General features: G+C 44.5%; 1 protein-coding gene across 3 annotated transcripts in view; it reads right to left on the bottom strand.

Annotated features, from left to right (window-relative positions):
* The window catches only part of LOC143289505 (E3 ubiquitin-protein ligase LRSAM1-like), a 50345-nt gene that overhangs the window by 22042 nt on the left and 12390 nt on the right, over positions 1-15913 (bottom strand). For all 3 annotated transcript variants that reach the window (XM_076598493.1, XM_076598495.1, XM_076598494.1), the window contains exons 9-15: positions 13873-13920; positions 11878-12005; positions 9761-9790; positions 7563-7685; positions 5393-5480; positions 4767-4863; positions 2211-2281 (exon numbers count right to left, since the gene is read on the bottom strand). In XM_076598493.1, coding sequence (XP_076454608.1) covers positions 2211-2281; positions 4767-4863; positions 5393-5480; positions 7563-7685; positions 9761-9790; positions 11878-12005; positions 13873-13920 — 585 coding nt within the window. The remainder of the gene's footprint in view (positions 1-2210; positions 2282-4766; positions 4864-5392; positions 5481-7562; positions 7686-9760; positions 9791-11877; positions 12006-13872; positions 13921-15913) is intronic.

Below are 15913 nucleotides of genomic sequence, written 5' to 3'. Positions count from 1 at the left end.
TCATTCATCAATCAATCAGCAACAACCCATCCACCTATCCACTTCTCATCCAAAAATGAGCTAGTTCGTCCACCTGTCTGTCTATCCGTCTTTATGGTCTGTCAACAGCCAACCCCTCCATCCATTTTCTGATCAATTAATCATCAATTAATCCCTCCATACATTAATTAATCAACACTTCCAACAATTATTCAATCTTTCTGTTCATCAGTTAACCAGTACCTCCATCCATCAATCAATCAATCACTCATTCCATCAACCAATCAATTCATCAATTTATTCCTCACACCATCCATCAGTAAGTCAATCCCTCTACCTGTCAATTAACTGATCCCACCACCCATCTCATGATAAAACCATCAATACATCAATTAGTCAAACCCCCTCCTTCAACGAATTCATCACACTGTCTTTCTCCTCCTCCTCCGTTCATGAGCTGCAACTCCCATGTTCCCTCGTATGTACACCAGTGGGCTTTTACGTGTATGACCATTATTACCCCGCCATGTAGGCAGCCATACTCTGTTTTGGGGGGGTGTGGATACTGGGTATGTTCTTGCTTCCATAACCCGCCGAACACTGACATGGATTACAGGATCTTTGACTCGAGTATTTGATCTTCTGCTTGCGTTTACACACGAAGGGGGTTCAGGCACAAGCAGGTCTGCACATATGCTGACCTGGGAGATAAAAAAAATCTCCACCCTTTACCCACCAGGCGGAGGTACGGAGATTCGAACCTGGGACCCTCAGATTGAAAGCCCAACGCTTTAATCATCCGGTTATTGCGCCTGTCACGCAATCTATCAACTGATCCGTCACTATGTCCATTAATCATTCCATCCATCAGTTCATCCATACATCCATCCCTCCCTCCAACAATCTATTGCTCCATCCATCCACCCATTAGTCCGTTGCTCCATGGTCAGAGAAACTGGAAAGCGGGACAGGAGCTGGTGGTAGAGTAGCTGAGGTGGGAAAACGTGTAAGTATTTACAAAAGGGTGGGGAAATGGTCAGTTCAAAAAGCCTCAAAACTCAGCATCTGATAACTTTTCAACATGTTTTAACCAACAACAACAACGAAGAGTGTCAGAGGCATACTTGAGCCATCACTGACAGATGCAAGTTCTAGTGTAATATTCTTCTCGACTAAACTAAAATGTGTACTTCATTGCTAGAAGTTCTGCTGTAACTAAGAGTAAGATTCTTTTCAATAGAATAAAATATGTACTTTGTCGACAGACTTTCTACTCTAACATTCTTCTCAACAGACTAACATGAGTATGTTTTGACCAGGAGTTTACTTTACAGGAGTTCTACTGTAATATTCTCCTCAACAGACCAAAATGTGCACTTTATCTGCAGAAGTTCTACTGTAATGCTCCCCTCAACAGACCAAAATGTGTACTTTATCTGCAGAAGTTCTACTGTAATATTCTCCTCAACAGACCAAAATGTGTACTTTATCTGCAGAAGTTCTACTGTAATGCTCTCCTCAACAGACCAAAATGTGTACTTTATCTGCAGAAATTCTACTGTAATGCTCTCCTCAACAAAACTAAATTGTGTACTTTATCACTAGAAGTTTAACTGTTACACTCTTCTCAACAAAACTAAAACGTGTACATTGTCATCAGAAGCTCCGTTATAAAATTCTTTATCCTCAACAGACTAAATTGAGCGCTCAGTAGTGGGGTGGTGGCCTGGTGGCAACGCTTCTGCCTTGGAATCGTGAGCATCTGAGCGCATAGGCTCGAATCCCACACTCGCCAGAATTCCATCACCCCCCACTCACACCTCCCCCCCAACCCTCCGCTAGACCCCGAGTTGTGGTCTGGAGGCTTGAGTCATCCAGGTGAAACAATAAACCAAGGTCCCGTGTGTGGCATGCCTTTGGCACACATTAAAGAACCCATGGCAAGAAAAGGGTTGAAATATATGTAGGAAAATCCACTTCAACTGCAAAAGAAATATACTTGAGGACAGGAATAAAAGACAAGATAAAGGGAAAAAAAAAAGGGAGGCGCTCTCCCCTTAGGACTGCAGCCTGCCCGAATTATGCACACAGAAATCTGTCTTGACGAAAAAGAAATAAAACTTCAATATGATATCTGATTTCAAAACAAGACGCCTGTGCTGTTCTACGCCTGCATGCGCACACACACACGAACACATACACATCCACACGCACAACAGTGACATACATACCCAACACTTCTTGTTTTCTCAAGTTCATCAGCTCCTCCCATCGCACTGAGAACCAATCATTTTCTTTCATCCTGCACACGGATATGTCAATTAATCAGCAGCCGCTCAGAACACGTGCCTCTTTCATTAGTTTTAACCTGTTTCGAGTGAGCCACACACATTTTTGCATGCTGATCAAGATGAAGAAGCATATCTTAGTAAGGGTACACACACATGCGTGTCACCACACAAAATCTCACCCTCCCGTCCTCTTCATCGACTTCATCTCCTGATCTTCCTCATCACACACACACACACACACACACACACACACATGCATGCTCACACACACATGCATGCATACACACACGCCCACATTATTCACATATACACACAAAAATACACATTCACCTGCAAACACACACACACACACACAATCACACACACACCCATAAATGCACACAAACACACACATGCATGCACACAAACATACACATGCACGCACACATACAAACACACACAAACACATACATACACACACACACAAACATATGCACACACGCACACACACACACACACACACTAACACACCCGCACACACATACATTTTCTAACTACGTTCTCCTCTCTTTCCCCTTCCTCCACCCATCCCCTTTTCACCCCCACCTTCACTTTCCCCACCTTCACATTCTTCTAGACACCCCGTCTATACATTTCCCCCCCCCCCCCCTTTCATATATCAATATTTCTTCAGCATACATTTGATGAAGAAACAAAAGAAAAATGAAAACATCGTCTGTATCTCTCACATGCAAATGCATGCATTAATGCACGCATAAACGAATGCCCCTGTATACGCGTGCACACGCATGCACGCGCACACACACACACACACACACACACACACAGAATAAAGAAAACTGAATACAATATTGCACACTGTACAGGTATGGAAAACAGCTGACATTTTTTTTCACAAAGAGAGGATATACACTTGCAGGCACAACAACAACAACACACAAAAAAAAAAAAAAAAAAAAAAAAAGAGAGAGAGAGAGAGAGAGAGAAGAAGAAAAAAAGAGAAAAAAAAAGGGTGGTGGTACACTGTAGCAACATCCTCTCCCTGGGCAAAGTAGCTACCCCTCAACCCCATCCCCCCTCTCCCCACCACAGAAACCTGTTGGAACAAAAGGTAATATTATACAACACAACACAACACAGTACAGTACAGTGCGGTACAGTGCAGTACAGTGCAGTACAGTGTGGTACAGTGCAGTACAGTGTGGTACAGTGTAGTGCAGTGCAGTACAGTGCAGTGCAGTACAGTGCAGTACAGCGCAGTACAGTACAGTACAGTGCAGAGCAGAGCAGTACAGTGTGGTACAGTACAGTGCAGTGTAGTGCAGTGCAGTGCAGTGGAGTGGAGTGCAGTGCAGAGCAGTACAGTGTGGTACAGTGCAGTGCTGAGCAGTACAGTGTGGTACAGTGCAGTACAGTGTGGTACAGTGCAGTGCAGTGCAGTACAGTGTGGTACAGTACAGTACAGTGCAGTACAGTACAGTGCAGTGCAGTGCAGTGTGGTACAGTACAGTGCAGAGCAGTACAGTGTGGTACAGTACAGTACAGTGCAGTACAGTACAGTGCAGTGCAGTACAGTGTGGTACAGTGCAGTGCAGAGCAGTACAGTACAGTACAGTGCAGTACAGTGTGGTACAGTACAGTACAGTGCAGTACAGTACAGTGCAGTGCAGTACAGTGTGGTACAGTGCAGTACAGTACAGTGCAGTACAGTACAGTGCAGTACAGTACAGTGCAGTACAGTGTGGTACACTGCAGTGCAGTACAGTGCAGTGCAGTACAGTGTGGTACAGTACAGTGCAGAGCAGTACAGTGTGGTACAGTACAGTGCAGTGCAGTACAGTGTGGTACAGTGCAGTACAGTACAGTGTGGTACAGTACAGTACAGTGCAGTACAGTGTGGTACAGTACAGTGCAGTACAGTGTGGTACAGTACAGTGCAGTACAGTACAGTGCAGTACAGTGCAGTGCAGTACAGTACAGTGCAGTACAGTACAGTACAGTACAGTGTAGTGCAGTGCAGTGGAGTGCAGTGCAGTGCAGTGCAGTACAGTGTGGTACAGTACAGTGCAGTGCAGTACAGTGTGGTACAGTGCAGTGTAGTGCAGTGCAGTGTGGTACAGTACAGTACAGTGCAGAGCAGTACAGTGTGGTATGGTACAGTACAGTACAGTGCAGTACAGTACAGTGCAGTACAGTACAGTACAGTGCAGTACAGTACAGTACAGTACAGTGCAGTGCAGTGCAGTACAGTACAGTACAGTGCAGTGCAGTACAGTAAGGTACAATACAGTACAATGCAATACAACACAATACAATTTACAAGGCAATACAACACAATACAATTTACAAGGCAATACAACACAATACAATTTACAAGGCAATACAACAGAATACAATTTACAAGGCAATACAACACAATACAATTTACAAGGCAATACAACACAATACAATTTACAAGGCAATACAACACAATGCCTGTGTGCTAATTAATCTCACCGTTCTTTTTCCAGTTCATCCAGTATGGCCTCCGTTTTCTTGGCCTTCTCATTGACGTCCAGAAGTTCCGCCAGCAGATCACTTGCTCTCTCCTCCACTGGAACACACACACACACACACACAGACATACACACACATGCACACACAATTAAACATACACACACACACACACAGACAAATACATACACACACACACATGCACACACAATTAAACATACACATACACACACACACATGCACACACACACCAACACACACACACACACACACACACAACCCCCCCACACATACACACACATACACACACACACATTCACACACAATTACACATACACATACACACACACACATGCACACACAATTACACATACACACACACATGCACACACAAATATGCACACACACACACACACAAACGCACACACACAAACACACACACACACAATACACACACACACATATCACGAAAGATGAAGAAAAAGTAGAAGAGGAATAAGAAGACGATGAAGAAAAAGTAAAAATAGAAGAAGAAGAAGAAGAAGATGATGATGATGATGATGATGAAGAAGAAGAAGAAGAAGAAGAAGAAGAAGAAGAAGAAGAAGAAGAAGAAGAAGAAAACTCACCACTGTGGAGCGTCTGCAGAAATCTCTTTCTCTCTCCCTCTTTCTGCGAGGACAGCTCACTCAGATGCTGGTCCATGCGTTCCTGGTCCTGTTGTGAGCAACATCTTTCAGTTTTAAAGGAAATTCTTTCCAATGCGCACAAGCATATTCATTGTCATCACAAAACTATTCATTGTCAGGCTGTAATGCTGAGCTGATGATACATAAACACCGACACTCTGCATGTGCGCTCGCACACACACAAAGATATACGCACATGCTTGCATACACATTTTTTACATACATATTTGCATACATACATAAACACACACACACACATACACAATCCACACATATACATATAGACACACATGCATGCACACATACACACACACACACACACGCACACACAAACATCGCACACACACAAATTCAATGACATACATTTCACTCTCCCTCCCTCTCCCCTCCACAAACGTAACATACCCCCCCCCCTTCTCTACAACACAAACATGCCCCACAGCCACCTCCCACAAATAACCCCCCCCCCCCCCAAGCCCCCACCTTCACCCCTCTCCACACACATGCACATATCATATTCAACAACATACCAACCCCCCTATTCCCAAACTACCCATTTGACCATCCCCACCCACACCCCCACCTTCACCCCTCTCAACACACACATACCCAACACACCCTCCCCACCCACATCCCCACTTTAAATCCTCTCCGCACACATACATACATCCAACACACACACACATACACAAAAACCTCCACCCACAAACCACTCCATTCGCCCCTCCACACCCCTACTTTAAATCTCTCCACACACACACATACACCCAACCCTCTCCCCACCCAGACACACACACATACACACCAAATCCCCCACACACAAACCACCCCTTTCGCCCATCCACACCCCACCTTTCAACTCCCTCCACACGCACACATTCAACACCTCTCTGCAAACACACATGCACCCAAAACACACACACACACACACACACACACACACACAAAAAAAAAAAAAACCCCACCCACAAACCACTCACCCCCTCCGCCTTCAATACCAAACTCACCCACCCCCCAACCATCCGTTCCCCACCCACATCTCCATGTCTCCACTTTCAACCCTCTCCACACACACACACACACATACCCAACACACCACACCTGCACCATAACCACCCACCCCCCCACCCACACACACACACACCCTGCCCCCCTTTCAACCTCTACACACACATACATACCCAACACACCACACCCACACCATAACCCCACCAACCCGCCCGCCACACACACACACACACACACACACACACTGCCCCACTCTCAACCCTCTACACACACACATACCCAACAACCCCTAACCCATACCCATCCCCAACTCACACACACCAAATCCCCCACCACCCAAACCACCCCTTCACCCTTCCCCACCCACATCCCCACTATCACCGCTCTCCACCACCACCATCCCCACACTAATACCCCACCCACAAACCACCCCTTAACCCCTCCCCACCCACATCCCCACTTTCACCCCTCTCCACACATGCACCCACTTCCCCCTATCCCCACACACACTAAATCCCCCAAACACAAACCATCCCTTTGCCCCTCCACAACCCAACCCCCACTTTCAACCCTCTCCACACACACAGATCCAACACCCCCCTTCTCTCCCCCTCTCCCCCCCCCCCACCACACACACACACACACCAAACCCACACATCCCCTCACCACCCATTCACCCCTCAACACCCCCCAACCTTGAATCCTCTCCACACACACATACCTATCCCCCCTCACACACACACACAAACACACACCAAATCCACACACCCCCACCACCCATTCACCCCCCAAACCCCCACTTTCAATCCCCTCCACACACACATACCTCCCCCTCTGCCCTCATCCCACCCACACACACATCAAACCCACCCACCCCCTCACCACCCCTGTACCCCTCCTAACCCCACACTCCACCTTTCAACCTTCTCCACACACACATACCCTAAACCCCCCTCCACACACACCAAACACACCCACCCCCTCACCACCCCTTTACCCCTCCCCACCTCAACACCCAACCTTTCACCCCTCTCCACACACACACACACAACACACACCCAAACACCAAACCCACCCACCCACCCCCACCCCACCCACCCACCTGAGTGATGGTGTCCAGCAGTTGCCTCTTGTTGGAGGCGGCAGAGGCTGCCAGCTGTGCCTGGAGACGTCTCTCCTCGGCCATCTGCTGTTCCAGGGCCCTGGCCTCCTTCCGCTTCTGTTGCTGGAACACGGCACCGCCGCGCCACACCCACCACACGGCACGCCAATAAAAGCGAACCCCTACCCCCCACCCCACCACCACCACCACCACCACCTGGCCCCGGTCCAGCATTAAAAAACACACGCAAATATGGGCGCAACAGCCGAGTGGATTAACTCTTTCACAACCAAGTTTCTGTATGAAAAACACACCCCAGCACCAAAATTTTTTTTTTTTTTTAGAAACAATGCTCTCAGTCTCAGTCACAGGTTTCTGTTCGTATCAAAAGAAGCCAATGGACTTGTTCACTTCAAACTCGGTCAGGGGGGCAAAGGTTAGCCATTGTTCTACTGGCCGGGAAACTGGCTGCAGCTGTCGAGCTTTGTTACAATGGTCTTATCAACATGACCCCTTCATGTCGACAACAGTCACCTGTGGCAGTGCTTTGTCTAGTCAACCGAAGCTGCCAATGGCGGCGAAAGAGTTAAAGCTTTGGACTTCCAATCTGAGGGTCCTCGGTTCCAAACTTAGTGGGTAAAAGGTGGAGGTTTTTCCGATCTCCCAGGTCAAGACATGTGCAGACCTGCTAGTGCCTAAACCACCTTCACGTGTATATGCATGCACATTAAAGATTCTGTAATCCATGTCAGCAATATTGATGAGTTATGGAAACAAGAACATGCCCAGCACGCAAACCCCAAAAACAGGGTATAGCTACCTACATGGTGGGGTAAATAAACAAAATGGTCATACACGTAAAATGTTACATGTCTGTCTGAGTGTGTTTGCGTGTGTGCCTGAAATCTCATTGAGTGACACAGGAAATGAATGATGAGCGCCCAATGGCAGCCAACACTTGGCTCTGCCCAGGTAGGCAGCCTATTGTAAAGCACTTAGAGCTTGGTCTCTTCCAACCGAGGATAGGTGGTACGTAAGTATCCATATCAAATCACATACGCATAACATTATATACACACAAATTTCACACACTTTTTTTTTTGTTGTTGTTGCTGCTGCTGCCCATCATCTGGATCATTTCAGTGGCATTTCTCCCTTGCAGCTCATTCAGACCCCCCCCCCTCCATTCCCCCCCCACCCCCACAGCCACACCCGGATTTGTCTCTGTCGCAGTCCCAAGTGACAGCGGTTACACAAGGAACCATCGATGTTAGGCCGCCAGGAGGAAAACACACTAGAAGAGACCCTGCACTGCTGCTGAGTCACTTTGGTGATGTTCAGCGGTGCCTGTTTCAATTTAAAATACTTGGGGCACCACCTTCTAAGCTTCACGAAGCCAGACTGAGTGAACGTCCCTAGTGAAGAGTGAAGACCGCCACCACATCCCTCCACCGACAGTCCCCCCATGAATCTGCTGACGCTGACGGCCTTGACAAGACTCACCCAAAGCACAGAAGTGGAGAGGTATTGAAACTGAGGTTACCATGAGAGCAGGGCATGAAAGGACACATACTTTGGGACTTTTTTTGGTTATATTGATGATGAAGGAGGAGGATGACTATGCTGCTATATGGAGATCCATTCAGGTTTGGGACTATGTGACAAGGCTGTATTCAACACTTCCTGTAATCATGATATCCTGGCATGGACCAAGTTCGAGAGATACACACACTTGCAGTGTTGGTCAGGAACTCTGCACCCAAAGACGCATGCTTGAAGTGGATGATACTCGACTGTGTGGTCCCAGTCTCCCCATTTTAGCCCACAGCACATTCAACTCTGGGTAGGAACCAGCTGCAGGCCAAGAAACCCACCTCCGCTGGGAATCAAACCTGCGTTCTCCCAGCCGTAAGTCTGCGATGCTAACCACTTTACCACGACAGCTGGTACACCACACACACACACACACACAAACATCACACACATACATTCAAACACACACATACACACACACAAACACACTCTAGCCTTCTGTTGCTTTTTTTTGCTGCTACGCATGCACACATACCACCACACACATGCACACACACCACCACACACATGCACACACTCAACCTCACACACACTCACACAACCCCCCCTCAACCTCCCCCCCCCCCCCATCACTCCCCCACCACACACACACATACATATCTTACCATAAGTTTCTGGTATTGTTCCACACTCTCCTGCACAGAAACAACATGCACAAAAATCCATGAGTGCACAGACTTTTCAAAAAATATGTAAAAATGAAATGATTCATGGAACTTCAAAAAACATGTACAAATGAAATGTTTCACCTCCCAGTTCTTAAACTACAAAGAATCTTCAAGCAAAAACTCTGATATTTGAAGAAATCAGTATTTGTATTTGTATTTGTATTTCTTTTTATCACAACAGACTTCTCTGTGTGAAATTCGGGCTGCTCTCCCCAGGGAGAGCGCGTCGCTACACTGCAGCGCCACCCATTTTTTTTGTATTTTTTCCTGCATGCAGTTTTATTTGTTTTTCCTATCGATGTGGATTTTTCTACAGAATTTTGCCAGGAACAACCCTTTTGTTGCCGAGGGTTCTTTTACGTGCGCTAACTGCATGGTTGCACACGGGACCTCGGTTTATCGTCTCATCCGAATGACTAGCGTCCAGACTACCACTCAAGGTCTAGTGGAGGGGGAGAAAATATCGGCGGCTGCACCGTGATTCGAACCAGCGCGCTCAGATTCTCTCGCTTCCTAGGCGGACGCGTTACCTCTAGGCCATCACTCCAGTAAGAGAGAACAAACAATTATCTTATATACTGAATAGCAGTTTGTCCTTTCTTTTATTCACGGAAGTTTACCTGTGCAACATAAATTAAACACCTCATCCCCCATTTCCATTTGGCAGTCAGACTTCTTCAGTCTGATCTGACGACACAGGATTGGGTGTATCAAAAAGCTGACTGTACACACACACACACACACACACACACACACACACACACACACACACACACATACAGAACAAAAACACAATAAACTATCCTAAATCTTTCTCTTTTGTGTATCTTCTTTCACATCCACATATGGACACAAAGAGGAAAATAGATGCAGGCACACACACACGCGTGCATCCACAATAAACGCACCCATACACACTCTCAGTCTCACACACATAATACAAACATAAACACTCACATAACACACACACACACACACACACACACACACACACACACACACACACACACACATGCACCCACGCACACACACGCACACATACTCACATGCACCCACCCACACACACACACACACACACTCGACCTCAACTTATTACAACTATCATTACCATAAACAAGGGAGGAGAAAGAAGAAGAGGAAGATTAGTAGTAGTAGTTGTAGCAGTAGTACTGGTAGTTGTAGTAGTAGTTGTAGAAGTAGCTGAAGTAACATGAGGAGGAGGAAGAGGAAAAACAGACGAGAGATGAAGAACAACAACAACAATAAACAACAACAATAAGAACAAGAAGAAATCAAAGACGAAGGCACAATAACAACAAACAACAACAACAATCGCAATAAGAATAATAATAAGAAGAAGCAGAACAAGGAGAAATCAAAGACAAAGGCACAACAACAACAACATCAAACAACAACAACAACAGCAATAACAAGAAGTCAATGACGAAGCCACAACAACAACAACAAACAACAACAATAAGAACAAGAAGAAATCAAAGGCTAAGCCACAACAACAACATCAAACAACAACAACAACAGCAATAACAAGTCAATGACGAAGCCACAACAACAACAACATCAAACAACAACAACAATAAGAACAATAAGAAATCAATGGCGAAGCCACAACAACAACAACTTCAAACAACAACAACAACAACAATAAGAACAAGAAATCAATGGCGAAGCCACAACAACAACAACAATAAGAACAACAAGAAATCAAAGTTGAAGGTGCAACAACAACAACAAACAAGCAATAAGAAGAATAAAAACAATTATAAATCAAAGACGAAGGCACAACAACAACAAACAACAACTATAACAAGACTAAGAACAAGAAGAAATCATAGACAAAGCCAAAACAACAACAACAATAAGAAATCCAAGACGAAACCATAAGAAATCATAGACAAAGCCACAACAACAACGATATGAACAAGAAGAAATCAAACGACAAACAACAAGAAGAAGAAATCAAAGAAGAAGAAGAAGCAGAAGAAAGAGAAGAACAAGAACAAGAAAAAAATCAAAGACGACGACGGAACTCTCACCAGCAGGCGCGCCTCGTCCTGAAAAGTCTTGATGGAGTTCTCGCTCTGGGAGCAGCTGATGCCCCCCTTGGGGGGCTCCAGAGCGTTCAGCAAGAACTTGGAGGGGGGCTCATACTCAAAGTTGTTTTCTGCACAAACAGGCATACAATACAATACAATACAATGCAATGCAATGCAATGCAATGCAATACAATACAATGCAATGCAATACAATGCAATGCAATGCAATACATTACAATGCAATGCAATGCAAAGCAAAGCAATACATTACAATGCAATGCAATGCAATACATTACAATGCAATACAATGCAATGCAATGCAATGCAATGCAATGCAATACAATACAATACAATACAAAACAATACATCTTCATTAATCCGACTGGGCATTACATGTGCATTCACAGGCTCATCACTCACACCAATCAGTCTCTAAGCCAAATGTCAAGTCTGGCATATATATATGAACATAGCAAAATGTTTACTTAAAAGTGAAAAGATTGAATTAAATATGAAAGTGATTAAAAAAAAACTTAACAGCTTGCTATTTTATAACACAGTAAGAGAAATTATAACATGTATCATAAAGAAAACTAAGAGGCGCTATTTCTGGTAAAAGAAATTATGACATGTAATTCAAAGAAAAACTAAGAAGCGCTATTCCTGAATAAGAGACATTATGATAAAATTATCATTTGTTATCATAAATTCTTAAGTAGCATTTTGCGTAACAAAAAAAACCCATCAGATTTGATGCCATAAAAGAGATGTATTAATTTTATCACATACATAAAAAAAACACTGATTTTCAGAATAAGAAACCCTATTTCAAGTTATCAGAAATTCTTTAAAAAAAAAAAAAGAAGAAAAAAAAGGAAGAAGAAAAAAAAAAACAGGTACAGAAGGTATGCATTAAACATAATCAAATAAAGACGATGATGACGATGATGATGATGATGATTTGGATACTTATATAGCGCCTGTCCTCAGTCGCAGACCCAAGCTCTAAGCGCTTTACAAACACGGGGGTCATTTGCATAACAGGCTGCCTACCTGGGCAGAGCCGACTGACGGCTGCTATTGGGCGCTCATCATTCGTTTCCTCTGTCATTCAATCATACTTCAGGCACGCACCCATACACACTCAAACAGACATGTAACGTTTTACGTGTATCTTTTTTTAATTTACCCAGGCATGTAGGCAGCCATACTCTATTCGGAGGTTTGCATGCTGGGTATGTTCTTATTTTCATAACCCACCGAACATTGACACGGATTACAGGATCTTTAATGTGCTTATTTGATATTCTACGTGTGCAGACACACGAAGGGGGTTCAGGCACAAACCGGTCTGCAGATATGTTAACCTGGGAAATTGGAAAAATCTCCACCCTTTACCCACCAGGCGCCGTTACTGAGATTCGAACCCGGGACCCTCTGATTGAAAGTCCAACACTTTAACTACTTGGCTACTGCGCCCAACAATGGAAGGGTGGGAGGAAGATAGTGAGGGAGGGCAAAAAAACCCTGTGAATATGTTGCTGCAGTGATCGGAAGATGGGCTGACCCTGCCAAAATTCCAATAGAAAAATCCTCTTTGATAATCATAAGCATTACTGCATTAGCAAACACACACATACACACATGCATACACACACGCACACACATACATACACACACACACACACACACACATAAACACACACACACACACACATGAAACATAAACAAATTCACACACACACTCACATACACACACATATACACACACTCACATACACACATAAACACACACACCACACACTCACACACAAACATAAAACACACACAAAACAAACAAATTCAAACACACTCCCATACACCTACACGCATACGCACACTCACACACACATACACACTCGCATACATACACACATGCGCACATAAACACACACACACACACATACCCTTCCCCCTACCCTCCTCCACACACACACACACACAAGATCTGGTTACCTTGGCAAAGGAACTTCATGATGGCCTCTGTTCCCTGTTTGCAAATACCTGGACAACACAACAAAAAAATATTTGACCACTTAGAGTAAAAAGAGCATAAATAAATATAAATACACACAGACACACATTTACATTCACACAAAGCAGAAAACAAAAAAGCGCATACACACACAAACAAAAAAAAAAGATTAAAAAAAACAAACATAAATAAATAATTAAAAGAACAGGTATGATTACAGTGTAGATATTTATTTGTAATTGGAATTTTTCTAGTTTACGTGGTTTGTGTGTGTGTGTGTGTGTATGTGTGTGTGTGTTTTGTGGGTTTTTTTTTTATATCTATATTATGTAATCACCTGATCAAATACATGTTTGGTTTACTGCTTCATGCAATACATTTCTCTCTCCTGTGCCTACAAGCTTTTCCAAATATCATATGCTTCTTTGTCACCTTGACCTCTGACCCCTGACCTTGAATTTCAATATAGGTCATGCCGTTACTATGGCCAGCCGTGATTTCAAGTCTGATAGAAACTGCATGAGAAAAAAAAAAAAAAAAGAAAAAAGAAAAAAAAGAACCAAGATCTATCAAGCTATCAATCTATTTGCCAAGTGATGACCTTGACCTTTGGCCTGTCTCTACAGGAGCTGAAAAATAAGTCTAACAATTATTATGATTATCATCGCTCCTGGTAAAAGTATGCTGCATTGTGGAAACAAAAAACAACTGAAACATAAAGATACAAGTGTGTGTGTGTGTGTGTGTGTGTGTGTGTGTGTGTGTGTGTGTGTGTGATGTGGTGTGTGTGTGTGTGTGTGTGTGTGTGTGTTTGTTATATGTGCGTGCGTTTGTGTGTTGTTGTGTTGTGTGTGTGTGTGTGTGTGTTGTGCATGCGGTGAGTGTGTTTGTGTGTGTAATTGTGTTGTGCGTGTGTGTGTGTTTGACCGTGACTGAAGCGTCACTCAATGACACAGGAAATGAATGATTAGCAGATGACAGTCAGCTCTACCCAAGCGGGCAGCCTGCTGTGCAAACGACTCTAGCGTCTGTGAAGCGTTTAGAGCTTGGTCTCTGACCGAGGATACGTGCTATACATAAGCATCCATATCGATCAATCAATGAAACGCTGTGCATGTGAAGGCCAGCTGGCCTCATCCCCAGCCCAGAGGCAACAAAGAGACACCACTGCTCTTCACAATCTGAGGCAGAAGGCAGACAGACTTAGCACAGACAGGCACAGCAGTGGCCTAGTGGTGATGAAACCTAACTAGGATAGAACTGTTCAATGGTTCGAATCCTGCACGGACCAAGATTCATACTCCCTCCTCCACTAGTTCTTAAATGGTATTCTGGGAGCTAGTCTTTCAGATAAGACGATAAGCGAAAAGCAGTCTCACACACACACACACACACACAGAAGAGACACCGATTGTTCGGGTGCTTGAACTTTGTGGTGTCCACACACACAACACACACACACACACACACACACACACACACACACAGAACACACACACACACACACACACACACACACAAACAAACACACACACACACACACACAAACACACACACACACAAACACACACACACAACACACACAACACACACACACACAACACACACACACACACACACACACACACACACACACACACACACACACACAACACACACACACACACACACACACACACACACACATATACACACACGCACACCAGAAACAAGAAACAAAAAATAAGAAGCAAGAAGCAGTCAGACACACACACACACAGAAGAGATAGACACCTACTGTCTGCAGGGTACTTGAACTTGGTGGCATCCACACACACACACACACACACACACACAACAGAAACACGAAAAAAACCCAAAAAAGCGAGAGAAGTTGTCACACACACACACACACACACACACACACAGAGAAGAGAAGAGACAGACACCCACTGTTCGCAGGGTACTTGAACTTGGCGTAGTCCACACACACACACACACACACAGAAGAGACATGACACCCACTGTTCGCAGGGTACTTGA

The sequence above is a fragment of the Babylonia areolata genome, chromosome 14 (assembly GCF_041734735.1).
Source record: "Babylonia areolata isolate BAREFJ2019XMU chromosome 14, ASM4173473v1, whole genome shotgun sequence".
In the NCBI taxonomy this organism is placed as follows: Eukaryota; Metazoa; Mollusca; class Gastropoda; order Neogastropoda; family Buccinidae; genus Babylonia; species Babylonia areolata.
Note: the sequence above shows the minus strand (reverse complement) of the source record. Positions and strands in the feature narration are given on the sequence as shown.